We start from the raw sequence: 19373 nt of genomic DNA on the forward strand, positions 1-19373 counted from the left end.
CAATGTGCACCATCACTGCTGCATATCAGAGGCCTGGCCGGGATCTGCAGTGCTGAGTTGGGAGATACCGATAGCCAAAGTCACCTGGGCAGTACAGAAAGTGGACTAATCACTGTGTATGACTAGATGGTTAGCTGTGATATCACTGGGTGCGCTGCTGCTGTGAGGATTTACTATCTGCTACTAGAGAGACTGAGTCCTTTAGGAACTGACCATACAGTCATCTAGTAGCTTTATTGCTCCCTGCTGGTTTGACTAGGACTGTTCTCATGTGCATCAATGATACAACTGGGCCCAAATGCTAGCCAACTGAAGGGTTATGACTAAAGACTGCCTCTTTACAGCTGCTTCACAGGGACCTTTACTTAATGCTCATGCTCAGAGGTGTCTCTCAGGGAACAATGTGCCATACCCTTAGCCATTCTCCTGGAGCGTAATCTATACTAGTTATAGAATTATTATTCACACTGCAGTTAATGCTTATATACACACTTTCTATTGCTGACTTTGCTGATGTATGCATTGATTCCAGTCTATTGTTACAGAACTTATTTCTAGTTATTTTGGCATAGTGATTATACTGTCTAGCAGACTGTTTCTGAACCTATCATCTGTATGCTCATTTATGTTCAAACCACCATTTAGTCTAACCCTTACCAATACATTGAGTTAATTTACCACTACATGGTCTTGTGTCCATTTTCTGGTACTAACTCACAGTCAAGGTTAAGGTGGTGTTCTTATAAGTGCTTTCAGTACTTTCTTTTAACCAGGTGTGCAAAAGGGACTGAGGTTTTTCAACGAGTTGAGGCAAAGAAACTGAAGACAAAATGTACATTTTTAGGTCGCTGCTTATGCAAATTTAACATTTCCAAGGTTCCTTATAACATAGTAAAACTTTACTGTTTGACTTTGTAACTTTATTCAGACTTCAGGTTCACTTTAAAGCTTAACTATGGGCAGATATGAAAATACACAGATTACTACAACTATGTAACCATTAATACATCGTTAATGTATTTTTCTAAGAAGTTTAAGGGCCTGTATCTGACTTGGTACCAGCCTCTTGCAGCCCCTGTATAGCAGAGCTCAAAGGAAAGGAGCCAATCAGTTGTGCTGTAGTGCTCAGGTGCTAACAAGAAACCTGACGATAGTAGGGAAGAGCAAACTGAAAGAGAAATTAGTTTATCATTGTTTGTCTAGTCACAGGCTGGGAGAGGGGCAAGATTTCTAAGTGTTACTGAAAGCGGAGTTTCACCCAAAAGGGGAAGTTCCACTTTAACGATTGGTCCCCCGCTCCCCATTAAGGATTGGCACCTTTGGGGAGCGGGGGGGACCAGGTACCCGAATCTGACAGGTACCCGCTCCCACTTCTGCTGCGATCACCTAGGCGATTGGAAGTGGAAGTTGTCCTCCTACCCTCCCTCCCCAAAGTCTTGTGGGACACGTGAAAGGTCCCAGAAGACGATGGGGCCATTCAGGAAGCGAAGTGCTACTCGCCCATGCGCAGTGGGCACCCAGCTGTGAAGCCATAAGCTGTCATAGCCGGGTGCCCACACTGAAGATGCCGGCACCTGGAATACAGGACGGCCGGTGAAACGGGCTGCGGCGGGGGCAACGCGGGATCGTGGGACAGGTGAGTGGCTAAAGTTTTTGTAGCTGCTGACTTTTATTTTTTTACAGAGTGAGTGGAACTCTGCTTTAACTGTAGCTAAAAAAAATCAGTTCTTCTGCCCTGCAAGACAGGGCTGTGCTGTGTGGCAGAGTTGTAAAAACCTCTAGATGGACAGAAATATGGACCCTTAAACAGTGTGTTTTATCTGCATATTTATGTTTGCCTGGAGCGCAGCTTTAAAATATGGCTTTTTGTGTTTCATTTCAGAAGTTTCTCACACTTGCCAGCAACCTCATAGATCCTGACTTTTCCCCATTGTGGAGAAGCTCCACAAGTCCACCAGCTTCCAAAGTACTACAGTCTGTAGAATGCTTCAGCCAGCTCCTGCAGGCAGGAAATAAAAGCTTTGAGATTGACCTTGATAATATCCAAATAAAGGGCAACTCTTATGGGCAAGGAAGTAAGAAAGAAGATTATCAAAAGACATTTGCCACAGTGAGTGTATCAATAGATAAGCAGACAATATCATCACTCCTTCAACAAAACAACCTCAAGATCACTAGTGTGGTGTTCAGCACCATCGGAAACCTCTTACCAAGTATATTTGAGAACAGTAATGATTCACAGCTAAACAGCATTGTGCAGTCTACTTCTATAAAGATGTCAGATTCAAGCTATGCTTCATCCAATATCCAGATGTCATTCATGGTAAATACATCGGATGAAATGTATTCCCAGCACTGTGTGTTCTGGGACTTCTCTCTGCCAGGCTTCGGTGGGTCTTGGTCAGATGTTGGATGTACATCAATGTTGGGGACTAATACGACATTCTGCAGTTGTAGCCACTTAACCTCATTTGCCGTACTCATGTCAATCAATGTAGATTCTTTGGTGCTAATTGATGAAATTACTTATGCTGGTCTTGGGATTTCCATATGCTCCCTTTGCATCTGTGTCTTGATAGAAGGCTTTGTGTGGAAGACAGTCACAAGGACCAACATCTCATATTTCCGACACATCTCTTTGGTCAACATTACAGTGTCCTTGCTATGTGCAGACGTGTTCTTCTTGTCATCTGCCTTTCCTTCAATAATAGCAAAGCAATTGATCTGCTTGTCAATAACCTTCCTAAACCATTTTTTCTACCTGGCCCTTTTCTTCTGGACCTTTGCTCAAAGTGTAATGCTCCTCCACCAGCTCCTTTTTGTGTTCCACCATCTACGTAAAAAAATATTTGTCTCTCTTTCATTTACCGCTGGATATTTTTTCCCAGCCATTATTGCTGCTGGCACATTCTTGTATTATTACCCAAAAGGCAAATACCGCCATGAAAAAATCTGTTGGTTGAACCCAGAAAGCGGAGCTATCTATGCGTTTGCAGTCCCAGCTGGTTCCATTATTGTGTTTAACTTCTTTGCACTGTTGGTAGTCATAGCCAAGTTAGCCCGGCCATCAGTTTCTGATGCCAATCAACCAGATGACAAGGAGACTGCTAAGAGCATCTTAAAGGCTATTGTGGTATTAACGCCTGTGTTTGGATTGACTTGGTCTTTTGGCTTTGCTTTGTTAACAAATCTTGATGATCTAACAAGACAAGTTTTTACCTATGGATTTGCTGGGATGAATGCTTTTCAGGTAACACACTACCCAGGAAAAATAGCTATTGTAATTATTGGTTATTGGATGACATTAGATCTTAAAGCTGATGTAAACCCTATCTGAAAAACATTTGCTAAAGCACTGTTTAATTTTAATAGTTTCCATGACAAATTACTGTTTTACCGTATTGTGTTATCCATTTTTGTATATCAGTGCTGCTGATCGCCTTCATCCAAACTTAGATACTTCCTGTCTGTATGTACTTGCTTGAGCATTGGCTCTCTATCATTGCTTTGGACAGGCTCCCTCATAGTGACAATATGGGTTCAGGCCTGCACAATTCATTGGCACAGCCACTTGTAGTTAGTACCAGGCTTGCATGTAGAAAAATGTGAACTTCACACACAGGGCACAGTTGTGAAATGGTTGTCATTTTATAATGTAAAATGCCCAAACAAGGACCAGCAGGGTAACCATGTACTATTTTAATGAAGACTGCAGATTTAAAAAACTTGAGAGCAACTTTTACAATTACATTATATTAAACCTTATTTGATGTTTTAGTGATTGGGTTTAGACCCAAAATCCTAAAACAAAATGTTATGTTGTGTAAAAGAGATATGACAAGCATTTCAGTCTATGAATGTAAAGGTTATCATACCTGAAGATGGCATAGGTCAATAAGTCATCAGTAGAGAATATAACGTAGAGAAGTACAAAAGTAGAGAATATAACGTACAAAACAACCACCTCCTTCTAGTCTGTTAATGGTTCTTCATAAGTATCTGCTTCACAACACAGGACAACTACTTCCAGCCTAACTGCCCTCTGAGGACTGCAGAAGTACCAAAACCAAATATAAAACACAAGCAACAGAGGGTGCACCAGCCTAGTGCATTATCCCATGTGACGTTTATTACTAATCCACGTTAAAATATACACACACGCTATGTGAATGAAACAGCTTATCAAGCTACAAATCTATAGCACAGTTGTACATAAGACTCAGTGTACTCAAAAGCTCTGGAGAACATCACCGGGATCCTAGCTGGCTTACACATTTTGAGAGCTATATCCTCTTCATAAGAGCCAAACCTGTGCTGAGAAGGTGTTGAGAGGGTCCTGAAGGTTTGGCTTTGATAAAGAGGGTATAACCCTTGAATTGTGTAAGCCAGCTAGGATCCCAGTGAAGTTCTCCCGAGCTTTGGAGTACGCCAAGTCTTATGTAAAACTGTGCTACAGATGTGTAGCTTCATTCACATGGTTTGTGAGCAGAGTCTTTACCCTGAGAGAATAGTTGCAGGAGTTCTCCCTTTCCAAATCCCCTTGTCTTCACCTCTACCCACCTCCAAGAACTGTTCCTTGGTTCTACCCCCTACCCACCTCCCAGTACTGGCATTTTAGAGAATACAGAACCAAGTGTTATTTTGTGGTGCTAAGCACTTTGTATAGAATGCGTTAATGATAGCAAGAAAAGCAGTAAGATAGATCCCCTGCAGCCAGCCACAATAGACCCTCCAGCAACGATGGACCACCTGCAACAAAATACCCCCCCAACAACAACAGACCACCGGCTGGTGTTTTAGTATAAGCCAATAAATTAACTTGAACTCTTTTATCCTTTGGTTTGGCATTTCTTTCGTTGGTGCACTTTTTATTTTTTGTCTGGTAACCTGCTGGGTACCCACTGGAGGGGTGTCCTGTCTGTTGTGAGCAGCCTAACTTGAGCCAGTGAGCTCTCCAAATATTTTTCCCTACATAGTCCTGAAAAGTGGGAGTATTTTTTTTTTCTTTTTTTCAAAACTTCAAGTGAACATTTCCAGGGCTAAACTTATGCTTCCTTTCCCTCCTAGGCCAAGTGTCATTTCTTAAACTCCTCCTACCCCAGTGAAGTGACTGGCCTCAAGTGATACACAGAGACTAAACAAATTCCCCTACATAAGTTGTACTTGTTTATTTACAGCCATCTGTCCCCTACATCCATTCCAAGTGCAGAATTTACACAGGATTTCTTAGCTCTGAAAATCTATTCTTACATCATAGCATGCTACTTATAAACTATAATTTATAGAAAGTGAGAGACACTTCATATGGGTCAATTATCTGTATATTATGGAGAGGAGATAATATGTTGTTTCAGACCATACTAAGTGCATTTGTGTAACAAGGCGACTGAAATAAAAGATTTGCAGACTCCCCCTCACTTCCTGCCTTTGTGTCAAGTGGTCACCAGCACAGGAAGTAAGGGTAATGACCCATACACATAATACACATAATAAGAAAATCATACGAAAATGTTCATATTAGGAACGATCAGACGATTATATGATCATTAGTATAGTGCTTTCAACGAAAACCTAGGATGCAAGCTGGAACATTTGTATCGTATGTCAACACAAGTCCAATTTTCTGTTAATTTGTGCAATAATCGTACAGAAATAATCGAATAGAAAAAAATGCTCATGATCAGTAGCAAAGAATGACCCTACACTTCCTCTTCTGCTACGCTAGTATGTAGCTACGTTTGCCTACATTTGCCTTTGTTGGCCAAAATTTCCTTACAAGTCAATACCACTTCAACTACATCATGATATGCATTTTCATGGAAAATCAGATGATCGTTTGTCCGATTTTCTCATAGTGTGTACTATAGCTTTTGACTCTGCAATGTGGAGAGCACGGAAGAGTTAACATTTTGTTAGGTTTAAGTAGCCTTTCTGTTTCCAAAAATTTCCTTCCATTCCTGCCTTGATGACAAGTGGTCCAGAAGTAAGATGAAATCTTACTTATATGTTCAGATGGGTCAGTATGTACAGACAAGGAAATATGTAGAAAATACAATTTCTACCCAAATTAGTTTTATTAAAATTTACTTATCTTTTAAAGGGTCAGCCCACCTAAAGATGATATTTAATAATAGGAGTATGGTATGATGAGTTACCCTGGCTTCATATATACAGTTGTATGCCAACAACGCAATTTCCTTGCCATAATTCCTGACTCTGTTCCAGTTCTGTGGGGGTATTGGGCATTCCCATCTATCTTGATGAGTCCAAAGTCCTGTTACATCCTTCATAATATAAAATAGATTTGAAATTCCAGCAGGAAGAGTGGAAGCCCCTCATAATGATCACAATCTCTTTTATTTTCTGTTTTGGGTGTACTAACTTTTTAATGTACCGAAATTTTATTGATGTATTTTAATTTTAACCTTTTCACAGGGCTTCTTCATTTTGCTGACTTGTATCACAGAAAAAAAGGTATGCTTAACCTGTAGACTTATTACAAAAAATGAAGTTGCAGATTTTTGGAAATGCTATTTTTCAATTTTAATACAGACCCACTATAACTTTTTCCATGAATCAGGTGACTTATGTATATACAACTGAATGAATTGTCCCTTTTATATTAGTAAAGTAGAACTATGTTTAGAGAAAAAATCATTTCACTTACAAAATGGGAGTGATAAAAATATAGGTTTGGGACAGGATTGTTTGTACAAAATTTGCAGGTTGGGTTGCATATACACACAGGGTGAAAAAGAGTTTGTGTATAGGAATAACCAGATGCCTCACTGATAAAAAAAAATCCTCAATAATTTATAATATGGTGTTAATAAAGGTGAATATGTTTTATTTAAAACTGAACATGTCATATAATGTTAATTTTACTTGTAGGAATTAGGGGGTTGGTAGTCAAAGTTTGGTTGTTGTTATTTTGTGGTTTAGGATTGCAGATGGGGTTGTGAGAAACAGACCAGTTCAGGTAACTAATGTTGGGAGTATTTAAATGAATACCCAAGATTAGTGGAGGACTAGTAAGTACTTTTGTATTTTTTGTTTTAAGACATTGTATACCTGACTATAGAGACTAGAATTAAAAGGTTTCCAAGGTATGAAGTGCACCTAGGGTCTCACCTAACATCCAATCAGCCTATTTTTTTGTGATTCACTTTTTTATTGATTTTCAAACATTTACAACAAGCAGAGTTGCATAGAAACACGGTATGACAAAAACAATGCAACAAAAGGACAGAGAAATAGGCTCATAGATGAGAGGTACATAAATACACATAATGTCAATACAGAACAGTGAATTAACAATCATTTACAGACAATTGAGTAGACAAATTGGAATTGGAAGTATCCCATGGTTCCCAAACTGCTTCAAAAGTGGGTACAAAGTTAGCGTGCAAAGCAGTGAGGTACTCCATTTGTCTAATTTCCGCTATAACGTTCAACAATTCTGATAGCGTAGGAGGCGTAGTAGAAAGCCAATGCATGGGAATGGTAATCCTGGCCGCTGATAAAATGTGGGTGGAAAGTTTCCTTGCAAATTTGGAGAGGCATGAAAAAGGTAGGCTCAACAAAAAGTGGATGGGATCAAATGAAATAGGAGCGTGCAAAAGTAGCCATAGCAGGTTAAGGACCTCTCTCCAAAAGGGTGCAATGTACTGGCAAGCCCAAAAAGTGTGGAAAAGAGCGCCAGTTTCCTTGCCACAATGCCAGCAGACAGAAGAAACATTTGGATTATGAGCATGGAGAACCTCGGGAGTCCTATACTAAAACATCAGAATTTTGTAAGTTTTTTCTTTATATACAACACATACAGAAGATCTGGAGGCAACCTCCCAAATCCTGCTCCATTGATCCAAGGCAATGTCACATTGGAGGATTCGGGGCCATTTATGCATATAAAGATCAATAGAAAGGGGGCAGGCATCTAACAGCAGCTTATACATAGAGGAAATTATGCCCGGTTGGTACAGCCTTGAATGCAGGTACGCTCAAAGGGGGTAGGTTTCTCAAGAGTCAAAGAAGAGGCCTTGGAGGAAAAGAAATGATGTATCTGTAGATACACATAATATTGGTGGGGTGACATACAAGTGGCTTTTTGAATCTCAGAGAAGGGTTTAAGCTTACGAGTCGCTGGGTGGACCAAGTGTCGCAAATGAAATAGATTGGCCTCGGTCAAGGGACGCACATGAGTCAAGGCCAGGCTATCTGGGAGACAGGGATTAAATATGACATTGGTCAAGGGGGAACACAGGGAAGACAGGGCAAATTTAACCCTACACATACTCCATATAGATAACGTGAACTACATGGGTCCAAGCAAAAGATTTCTATGAAAGGAGGTTTCAGTGTTGGTCGTAGACCAGAGGAGAGAACAAGGGTGCCCAATCAGCCTATTTACCTTTGGTTGTCATCTCTAAAAACACCTCTGAAATGACTAAACAGGCTCAAGGGACTCAACCTTATAGCAAAGTATAAACTTTGTACATCTCTTGAGGTTAATCTTAAAACAATCCCCTAACAATCTCCTGCAATGCTCTCTGTGCCTATATCTTCTTTTCAAGATATGTTGCTTTGGCATAGTGGTTGTCTTCTTGTCATTAAACATCAGTGAGTCACAGTTAGTATTAATACTAAAACATAACTGTTGTTTTATCTACATTTAGGTTCGGGAAGTGCTCTTCAACAAGGGATCCTCAGCTGTAAGTTTCTGGTCTTTCATTTGTGAAGCTCAATATGAGAAGATTGGATTTATGATGATTCTAATTATTGGCTAACTAAATAGATTGTACTACAAGCTTTCAAGACAAGCTGGCCTCTTCTTCAGGCCTGAAGAAGCCTGAAGAAGAGGCCATTGTGCCTTGAAAGCTTGCACTGCTATCTATTTTGTTAGCCAATAAATGTTCGCCCTAAGTATCTCATTTTGTCAATTGCTAACATGGTACCAAACACTCTGCTGCTGAGATTCAATATGGAGTAGTTCAATGCCAGTGCTATAAGTCTTGCGGCATAGATGCCATTGTTCCATATTTTCCACTAACGTACAAAAAATTGCTTTTGAAGGGATCGTACAATAATCTGATCATTAGTACACAGCTTTATTTTTGACATGAGACTAGCAGGGGAAAAAAAAGAAATGGGACGTCCATTTGTCAGATATTCTCATCATGTGTATGGGGCATTACTTCATCATATTCTCCTGGTATTTCCAGGAGAAAAAAACTCACTGGGAATGAATATAAACCTATTTTTTGAGTGTTCCTCTGATAGCCATTGCAGAGCTGCACTGCAGAACATTACAGAACAAGAACCACCTCTTAGTTCCATACAGTTTTTGCAGTGCGGTCACTGTTCATGCTTGGGAGATATAAAAAACAAACATGCCACACTCAGGCATCGACTGGTCTATATAGTAGTGTATGCATCGATACATTCAACACATCATAAGTATAACATAATGGGAACAGTGTCAGAAATAAAGCTCCATCTTCACCCTAATTAGGCTCTCATGTTGCCCTTCCTCAAGCAAGAGCTAAATCGGAGGTGCCCAACCTGTGGCCCACGGAGCCCTCTGATGTGTCCCTCAGAGCCCTCTGATGTGTCCCTCAACCCCATACGGAATGCAGGAGTTTTGCTCTTACAAAAAGTGCGCCACACCTGCAGGATAAATTAGAAGTCTATGGCATAGCTCAGCTAACCTGCATGAAAGCCGCAGGTGCACTAAGCTGCACCCGTGGTGCAGGTAAACCGCAGTGCATCAGTGTGAACGTAGCCTTATAGGGGGCTCAGAACAGTAAGGGTTTGTTTACATTTTTGGTTTTGGGGGTGGTAAAACCCCATAGTTGAGATGTGTTTTTACCATTTCTCCCCTCCCAACCACTGGTGTAGCCTTAGGAGTGGCAATGGTGACCCCGCCCCCATGCTCCAGGGGCCTGTGCGGCCTTCCTGTCACATTTCTGTTTTACACTGGGAAAGGAGGGGCTGCAAATACAGGAACCTATCCTTTTCATTTTCCGCCTGCAGCTGCTGTAGACCAGCTTCTCCTCCTCTCCCTCCCGCTGGCATTCAGCGGCTGCAGGAGGAAAATGTTCATTATGCTATTCAAAATAAAAAATTTGATATTTTGAACCATTTAATTTTATCGTGGCTTGCAACTGGTTACCAAATCACTTAAGCAGCCCTTGCTCTTCAAAAGGTTGAGCACCTCTGAGCTAACGCATCACTTTAACTTCTGCTTGAGAAAGGGTAATGAGACCTTGGAGTCAGAGAGTCTAGAGATGGTGTTTTGTTTTTTGACACTGTTCTAAACCTGCTACACACTTAATATAAAAAGAAGAGTAATGTATGAAGTTCCTGATCCTCTTTTATATGTCAAAGTGATGTACCCCAAAAATGCCTAGTAGGGTGGACCAATGCACATGGCAATTTTTACATAGTTACATATATAGTTACATAGTTAGTTTGGCTGAAAAAAAGACAAAAGTCCATCCAGTTCAACCATTAACAAAAAAAAAAGATTTAATCCTGTACCCACAGTTGATCTAGAGAAAGGGAAAAAAAACCCAGCAAAGAATGATCCAATTTGCTCCTGCAGGGAACAAATATCCTTCCTGATCCCCCAAGAGCCAATTGGATATTCCCTGGATCAACTTTACCTAAAAATTTTAGTATCCAGTTATATTCTGTTTATCTAAGAAAGAATCCAGGCCTTTTTTAAAGCAATCTACTGAGCTGGCTAGAACCAACTCTTGAGGGAGTCTATTCCACATTTTCTCAGCTCTCACTGTGAAGAAACTTTTCTGTGTTTGGAGATTAAATTTCTTTTCCTCCAGACGTAAAGAGTGCCCCCTTGTCCTCTGTGATGACCTCAGGGTGAATAGCTCTACCCCGAGTTCACTATATGAACCACTGATGTATTTATACATGTTGATCATATCCTCCCTTAGTCTCCTCTTCTCAAGAGAGATTAAATTCAGTTCCTCTAATCTTTCCTCATAGCTGAGCTCCTCCATGCCTCGTATCAGTTTGGTTGCCCTTCTCTGCACTTTCTCCAGTTCCCCAATGTTCTTTTTGTGAATTGGTGCCCAAAACTGAACTGCATATTCCAGAAGAGGTCTTACTAATGATTTGTACCGGGGTAATATGATATCTCTCTCTCTGGAGTCTATACCTCTTTTATTACAAGAGAGGATTTTGCTTGCTTTAGAAACCGTAGCTTGGCATTGCATGCCATTATTAAGCTTGTGATCTACCAGAACCCCCAGATCCTTCTCCACCATTGATTCCCCCAGTTGTACCCCCCCCTAGTATGTATGATGCATGCATATTCTTAGCCCCCAAGTGCAAAACCTTACATTTATCATTAAACATCATTTGCCAGATAGTTGCCCAATTACACAGTACATTGAGGTCGGCTTGTAAATTGGAGACATCCTGTAAGGACGTTATTCCACTGCACAGCTTGGTGTCATCTGCAAAGACTGAAATGGGATTTTTAATCCCAGACCCTATATCGTTTATAAATATATTAAAAAGTAAGGGTCCCAACACTGAACCTTGGGGTACACCACTAACAACCCTAGACCATTCAGTGTATGAATCATTAACCACTACTCCTTGAATACGGCATGGTGGAGGTGAGCAGACATTTCACTATTTACTACATTTTAGGCCCCTTTCATATCTGTGCATTGCAGCGATGCACCACAACTCCAGGCAATGCACTTGTACTGTGTGCAGTGTGTTTTGAATTGTACTCCAATGCATTGTACAGTACAGTGCATACTGTGCATTGTGCTGTTCTGTATTGCATCAGGGCTCAGTCACGCCAATTGCGATAAATATGCATGATACTGCAACATGTTGCGCATGTTACGTGCTTTGATGCATTTTGGTGCAATTTTTTGTGTATGACACCTTTCTCAAATGCACAATGTTGCAGCGTCTTGAATTGTGGTTTGAATGGAATGTCATGTCTATTTTTTGATTCTTTTTTGAGTGTTAGCAGTCCATTCATAGTGAATGTACTGCCTTAACATAATGCACATTACTACAGCGGCCTGCAAGGGGACTGCTGAAGTGTGAACAGGCACTCAAAGTCCAACTCCAGGGGAAACATTTTGGAAAACAATGTGGCTGGGTTTAGGCTTTAAGCTAGGCTGGCCCTACACTGCTCACATTTTGTGCAGAATTGGACAAAATTTGAACCCTGTTGGCTTCACCCAGCTTGACAAACTTTAATAAAAACATTGAAGGAAGTAAGTGGAAAATTTGTGACTGAATAGTGATTGTATTTTCTCAGATGCAGACACTGTTTAGGTATTCAGACAGCCACGGTAGCTGCGGCTGCTGAATACAACAGCTGATAGGGGAGATTCTTCTATCCATGAGGAGTCAGTTAGATTTCCCATGCATCTCATGAGCTTCTTCATCCTGTGGCCAGCATATTACTTACCACTTCTCCCAGATTCAGCATATATCAGAGAGAACCAAATACATACGATAAAAAAACAATGATCCATAAAAATTAATACCTAGTTGGTATTTTTATCGTACTAATAGAAAGCTATTTTTTTTTTTATTCCATAGAAAACTTCAACAGCCACAACAATGTCCACCTCTGATGCTTCCAGTGACCACATAAAAAAGAAGTGAGGGCCCACAGTACTGTAATCTCATTTTTTTTTCTACATTCATCAAGACTAAAGGGAAGATTCTGTGTTGCCTATACAAGCCAATCAGGATAAAGTTACATTTCCTCCAATGTTTATTAAAAAACTTAAATATTATCTGGTGTATATATGTTTGTGTGATTATACAGGTACCTGTAAACCTAAATAGAATTTAAAGTCTTTTCAGTGAGTAATGATATACATGAAAAAGAGATCATCTTGATGTAAATAATTTTATGCATATGTGCTAATGTCCTAAAATCCCAAATTCCTTTGTAGAACTTGTAAATCTGTATGTACATGTTGGCAGCCATATCTGATATCTTATGAGGTGGAATCAAAAAGTTTCGAGACTACTTTTGTAACACACCAACAGTTGGCAACACACACAGCCACAGGGAGCACTGACCTTCATAAGTCAGTGTGCCAAAAGACATTATTATTATTATACAGGATTTATATAGCACCAACAGTGCACCAACCAACAGTGCACCAACAGTGCTCAGCGCTTTACAATATAATGGGAGAGAATACAGCAACAATACAGTTCAGTACAAGAGGGTTAGGAGGGCCCTGCTCCTTGGAGCTTACAATCTAGTCCTGTGTATATCGGGAGCTGTGCAACTGGTGCTGGTTTTGACCATTTGCGTTACCACATCTGCTATTTCATCATGGATAGCAAGTTAAAACAAAGAGCAAACGTGAAATTCTGCTTGAAACGGGGAAAATCTGCCACAGAGATGTTTGACATGAATCGGCAAGTCATTCCAGATGTTTTGATTGGCACGTGTGCTTCAAGAGCGGAAGAACATCACTGGAAGACGACCAGAGATCAGGAAGACCGTCAACGAGCTCAACCCCTGAAAATGTCGAAAACCCTTCAGCAACTTCCGCACCCACCCTATTCATCAGATTTGGCTCCTGTAGACTTCGCCCTCTTCTCAAAGATCAAGATCCAAATCAAAGGTCGCCGTTTTGACAACATTGTGGAGATCCAGCACGAATCACAGAAGGTGCTTGACACGCTTCAAAAAGAAGACTACCAGAACACATTCCAGAAGGGGCAGGAACGCTGGGAGAGCTGTATTGCTGTGCAAGGGGACTATTTTGAAGGTGTTAGTATGTAAACATAGATAAATAAAGTAGTCTAGTGTCGAAAATTTTTCATACTGCCTCGTATATCAATAGTTGTTATTGTGTATGTCTGGGCAAAAAAAAAACATGTTCTGCTCATCTCCCCATATTCTGTCTCTTTTAAAATACTATCAGCATATAGAAATACCTGGTGATCTGCCAGAAATCTATTTCTGATTAAACTTCCTGTAGTGCAGTGTTTCTCAACTCCAGTCCTCATGGACCCCCAACAGGTCATGTTTTCAGGATTTCCATTATTTTGCACAGGTGATTTGATCAGTTTCACTGCCTTAGTATTTACCACAGCTGTTTCATCTGAGGGAAATCCTGAAAACATGACCTGTTGGGGGTCCATGAGGACTGGAGTTGAGAAACACTGCTGTAGTGAGACGACAGCACAGTGCTTCTGCTGCACTGAAATCCCAAGCAACCATCCCTGAGTTCTCCTCTATTAGACTACAGATCACCTCCTCTTTATGTTATGAACATTAAGGGGGGTTCTGTAGTCCAAAAGGGAGAACTCGGCCGGGTTGACAACACTGCTTGGTACTTCAGTGCTGCAGAGACAGATTTGTCAGTTCACCACAGGATGTTGTGCGTTCACTGGATTTCTGGCAGATCCTCAAGTAATTTTTTTTCATGTTTTAGGAGACAGACCATGGGGAAGAGTGCGTGTACTGCAGAGATGATATAATTATGTTTTTGATTTTTGATTTTGCTGAAGCATTCAGTTTAAAGTAGAACTAAACAGTATCTGAGCACCACAAACTGAAAATGTTATTTATTCACTTTAAATATTCACAGAAAACTTACCCATTCACAGAAATCTCCAAGCTTTATTTTGTTGACACATCACTTTGAAAAACAATGCCTAGCATTTCCTCTTCTTCTCCAGATGAAAGAAAAAAAAATGCCCACAAAGACTCCTGGGGTGTATAATATCATTTTTTACCTATGCCAGAGACTAGTTATGTTAAAAAAAAAGGTTAAAACAAGTAACTATAATATATACCTTCCTATATATTTACAAATGCTAGCGGTATAAGTTTTAAAAATAGTTAATGCTGATTGAAAGAGTTTAGTTTTATGGATTGCAGATTGAATATTTGTTCCCTTAGTAAGTAATCTACAAATCAATATACAGTAACAAAAATGTTGAAGCAAGCTTGTAAAAATGTGAAAATGCTATAAAAATTAATAATGATAAAAGTTACTGAAAATACACCTTACCTTCTCTTTAAAGTGCATCTCAAATGTAATTTTTTACGTCTGTACTTCTTTGTAATTGTATCCATCTGTTTTTTGTTGTTGTTTTACATTGTAAACATTTTACTTCATTTCTTTTTTTCTTTTGTTTTATTTAATTTTTTTTCCTCTACTGTTTTAACACTACAATGTGCTGAGGTTTTGATGCTCTTGGTTCCACGATTGTATGCAGTGGTCAGTGTTAAACCCCACCTCTCCCAGCCTTATTGGCCAATAGGAATGAGAAGAGGGCAGAAATCTGTCAGGAAGTGTCAAAGCTTTGCTTGTTAGAATGGCCTTTGGGTTTGGGGAGCTACTGCAGGTATGCTCTACATGTGTAGCAGTATTCTCTCTTTCACCCAGTGACAGAACCTTTTCAAAGTCCTCCTAAAGTCTAAACGCAAGCAATATAAAGTCACATGGGTGACACCATAAAATAGGCAGGAAAGTGACACAATGCAAAAAATAAAAATCAGAATTCCTAGTCACAATCTAGGCAGTTTGCTGCCTTCCAGATGCATCTTGGGAGACCAAAGTCATCAAGTTAAATCTCTAAACTGTCCTGCTCTCCTCCTCAGATTCACAGGGAATGATCTGTCATGAAATTTAAAATTCCTTGATTTCCCTAATGCTTAAACCAATATGCATGCATAATCCAGCAAAAAGTACTAAAAGTGAAACATTTCAGGCTGCTACAATGAAATATATTAATTATGAAGCATGATAAAAAATGTAGGGACCTTGCCTTAAAGCGACTGTAAAGGTTCCATTTAAAAAAAAAATAACAAACATGTCATGCTTGCCTGCTCTGTGCAAAGGTTTTCGACAGAGCAGCACCAATCCTCTTCTCGGATCGGCCGCCGCAGCTCTATGCTTCTCCCCCCTGCTAAGTGACCCCATTGTAAGCCGCTTGTTTTGGGGGCACTCGTGCATGCTCGCTCCCAGGCCACCCGTGTTTCTATGAGAATCACAAAATGTGGCTCAGCACTGCCCCCATTCCCTCCTCGCTGGCAACATCTACATTTCGTGTTTGCAGCTAGGCTATAGCAAGTTTGAGCTTTGTTTATGTTATCTGTGTTTGTTGGGTTTCCCCTAAGCCAGGGGTGTCAAACTGGCGTCCCTCCAGCTGTTGCGAAACTACAAGTCACATCATGCCTCTGCCTTTGGGTGTCATACTTGTAACTGTCAATCCTGCAATGCATCATGGGAGTTTGGCAAGAGCTGGAGGGCCGCCAGTTTGATATCTGTGCCCTAAGCCAAAGGACATTGCTTCTGCATGCTAATGATGAGTGGTAAAATAAAATGTATTGGGTTATGAAAATGTATTTGCCCTGGACAATCACTGAGGGGTTTATGCCAGTTGCCTTCAGTAATTACAGTATATGAGCAATGCAATTACATCTATGTATATTTCCTTTGCCATTTCACTAATTAAATTGTTTATGATTATGCTGCTACCATGTCATCATTGTTTTAATTCCCTTCAAATTTCTGTGTATCCTCCCTCTTACTGTATGATGTCATTTCCTTTCTTCCTCATTGTGCGTTCCTGTATTGTTCCTGCAAGACACACATTGAAGCTCTGAAAGAAATATTCCTTTTTACCTTCAAATGTTGCTAATGCCAACACCCATTGCATCATTTTGCTTTGCCTCAACCCTTCTGCATGCAATAAAATTATTCCAAGTGTTGATCCCTTACCATATGCCTCCTTCTCAAGGGTTAGTGTCCCTAGTTGTTAGGAACCGATATGACTATGATTGATCTAGAGTCATAACAAGAGCTAACATACCTCAGACCACTTGATCCCCATGCATTCTCCAAAATACCCCATTCTATCTATGAATCCCCCCCTGGTTCACTACATATAAACATATGACCTTGGCGATACTTCTCCATATCGCAATTCATATGAGCCCTTTCCTCTTCGTTTCCCATCTAGGCTCACGTCTTCCTCTTATTCTTCCCAGTTTTCTTATGGGGTCCGCCCCACCAGTTTGATGGTGCTAAATGTTGTGATTTACTTTTGATACACTCTCATTGTATATTTTAGATGTTCCTAGCAATATATCGATCAGATGTAACCCATGCTTATCTCCGTGACCCTCTTTTTTTCTATTCAATAAATCTTTTGTGGAAAAAAATATTCCAAGTGTATAGTGAGTTCAGCTATTTGTTGAAGATTGCCTGCAGTGATTGTCTCAGCTACATTTAGGACAGGCGTGGAGGTCTCATGAAGACACAAGTCATTACTGGGTCTGGGAAGATAATAAATATTTGAGCAGACCTTCTAGAAGGGCTCTTGCCTCCTAAGCTTTCCTAGTCAGGGTGTCTGTGTTGAAGAAGTTATTTTGCTCTCCAAGACTCTCTGCCTGAGGAGAACAATACCATGAGAGGTCTTGCCTGCAGTGATTGTCTCAGCTACAATTAGAACAGGCGTGGAGGTCTCATGAAGAGACAAGTCATTACTGGGTCTGGGAAGATAATAAATATTTGAGCAGACCTTCTAGAAGGGCTCTTGCCTCCTAAGCTTTCCTAGTCAAGGTGTCTGTGTTGAAGGAGTTATTTTGCTCTCCAAGACTCTCTGCCTGAGGAGAACAATACCATGAGAGGTCCTGCCTGCAGTGATTGTCTCAGCTACAATTAGGACAGGCGTGGAGGTCTCATGAAGAGACAAGTCATTACTGGGTCTGGGAAGATAATAAATATTTGAGGGGACCTTCTAGAAGGGCTCTTGCCTCCTAAGCTTTCCTAGTCAGGATGTCTGTGTAGAAGGAGTTATTTTGCTCTCCAAGACACTCTGCCTGAGAACAATGCCATGAGAGGTCCAGTCTTTGCCTCCCAGGCCCTGTGTCTAGAGGAGGAAGCCAGAAAAAGAATGTTTTTGTTCTCTTAGCTAACCATCTGAGCCTAGTGTGCCCTAAACTGGACCGTGACACAGGCCAAAGAAACAAAGGTAGCCACTCATAAGTACCTACAGAGTTACATTGACCTGTGGCAGAGGCCCAAAGAGTCTATAGCTAACTTGTAGAAGAGGTCAAGCGATACCCTGTACCCCTAACTGTCTCTCCCCAAGATATTAAGGACCCATTAAAATCCAGCAGTTCTTTTGGGGTCATTGCTACACATAATCAGTAGTGGGAAAAGGCACATTAAGCCCAGGGCTACACAGATAATTAAAATGTATTTGCTTCTGAGAGATTTACCTTTTTGTTGACTATCATTTCATTGGGAGGTCAGCTGCTAATTTTGGCATCAATTGGCTGGCACCTCCAAGCAGGAAGGAGATGTTGGTTCATAATGAGGAATAATTCAGTATTGTGACATCCAGTTTGAAGATATTGTTTTGATGATTACTTCCATTTCATTATAGTAGCGAGATTAGCACATGATTTTAACCTAATATTTTGGCATAATATATTATAAATTGATTTATTTAGGAAGAGGCTAAGTAAGATCACTTTTGAGAGAGCTGCATCAAGTGGAGAAGCTGGAATCTTGGAGCTGTATTAGTTAAGCAATATATGCTACTTTTCCCTCTGATAAAAACCTGGGTATTTCACATCTTATTTTAGTGCAGGATAAATACTGTTTGCCTTCAGCTTGTGCAAATACACCTGGCTGTCATTCTGTCTAATATTAGCCTATGTAAAATGGGATTCCATTCCAGGCATCCCTGCAAATATTTGTTGTTTTTATTCACTTTAAATATTTTCCATACTGATAGGTTCCTGTCACGTAGTACTTTGCCTTGTGCTGGTTTTCATTAGTAATGTTGTTCTAGTAACGCAAAACAATGATATCTAAAGTATATAGTCCTTTAAACATGGAGGATGACTGGCACTGGACCACAAAGCAGATTGTCTGTGGTGGACAGCAATAAAGAGACAGTGAGTAATGCAGCAAAAGTTCTTTTGTTGTTGTTGTTTTAGTTAGTACTGTTTTTTTTTTATTTTAATCTTAGTTGAGGCCTTGGTATTTATTACTGCATTGCCTATACAATAATAAATACACTTCTTTCTGTGTTTTCTAACATACTAAGTGCTGCGGCAAGGGTTACATTTTCTTGTGGTAACAGCATACTGGAGAGCCAGACCTCTGCTTTCACACACAACACAGTGCTCTCCAGTGCTATGACACTTCTCCTGCACAGTGCTCTAAACAATAATGCTCTCATTTACAGAGCAATGGAACACTGTGCAGAGGAAGAGTGGGACTGTTGGAGAACAAGGGCAGCAGCTTAATATTTATGTAGCTCTAGCCAATAGCCCTGGCCCAGAGGATTCTTGGAGAATGCATAAATACCTTGGAACC

The 19373-nt window shown here is 40.4% G+C and overlaps 1 protein-coding gene across 1 annotated transcript in view; it reads left to right on the plus strand.

The window, feature by feature from the left end:
* LOC149447650 (adhesion G protein-coupled receptor F3-like) overlaps positions 1 to 12797 on the plus strand; it is a 51025-nt gene extending 38228 nt beyond the window's left edge. Inside the window, exons 13-16 of the mRNA XM_089652241.1 lie at positions 1883 to 3250; positions 6436 to 6474; positions 8676 to 8711; positions 12598 to 12797. Of these exons, the coding sequence (XP_089508367.1) occupies positions 1883 to 3250; positions 6436 to 6474; positions 8676 to 8711; positions 12598 to 12663 (1509 nt within the window). The 3' untranslated portion in view covers positions 12664 to 12797. The remainder of the gene's footprint in view (positions 1 to 1882; positions 3251 to 6435; positions 6475 to 8675; positions 8712 to 12597) is intronic.
* Positions 12798 to 19373: the final 6576 nt, after the last annotated feature.

Source organism: Staurois parvus, unplaced genomic scaffold (genome assembly GCF_062004578.1).
Source record: "Staurois parvus isolate SC_StPar_1 unplaced genomic scaffold, SC_StPar_1.0 ptg000678l, whole genome shotgun sequence".
Taxonomy (NCBI): domain Eukaryota; kingdom Metazoa; phylum Chordata; class Amphibia; order Anura; family Ranidae; genus Staurois; species Staurois parvus.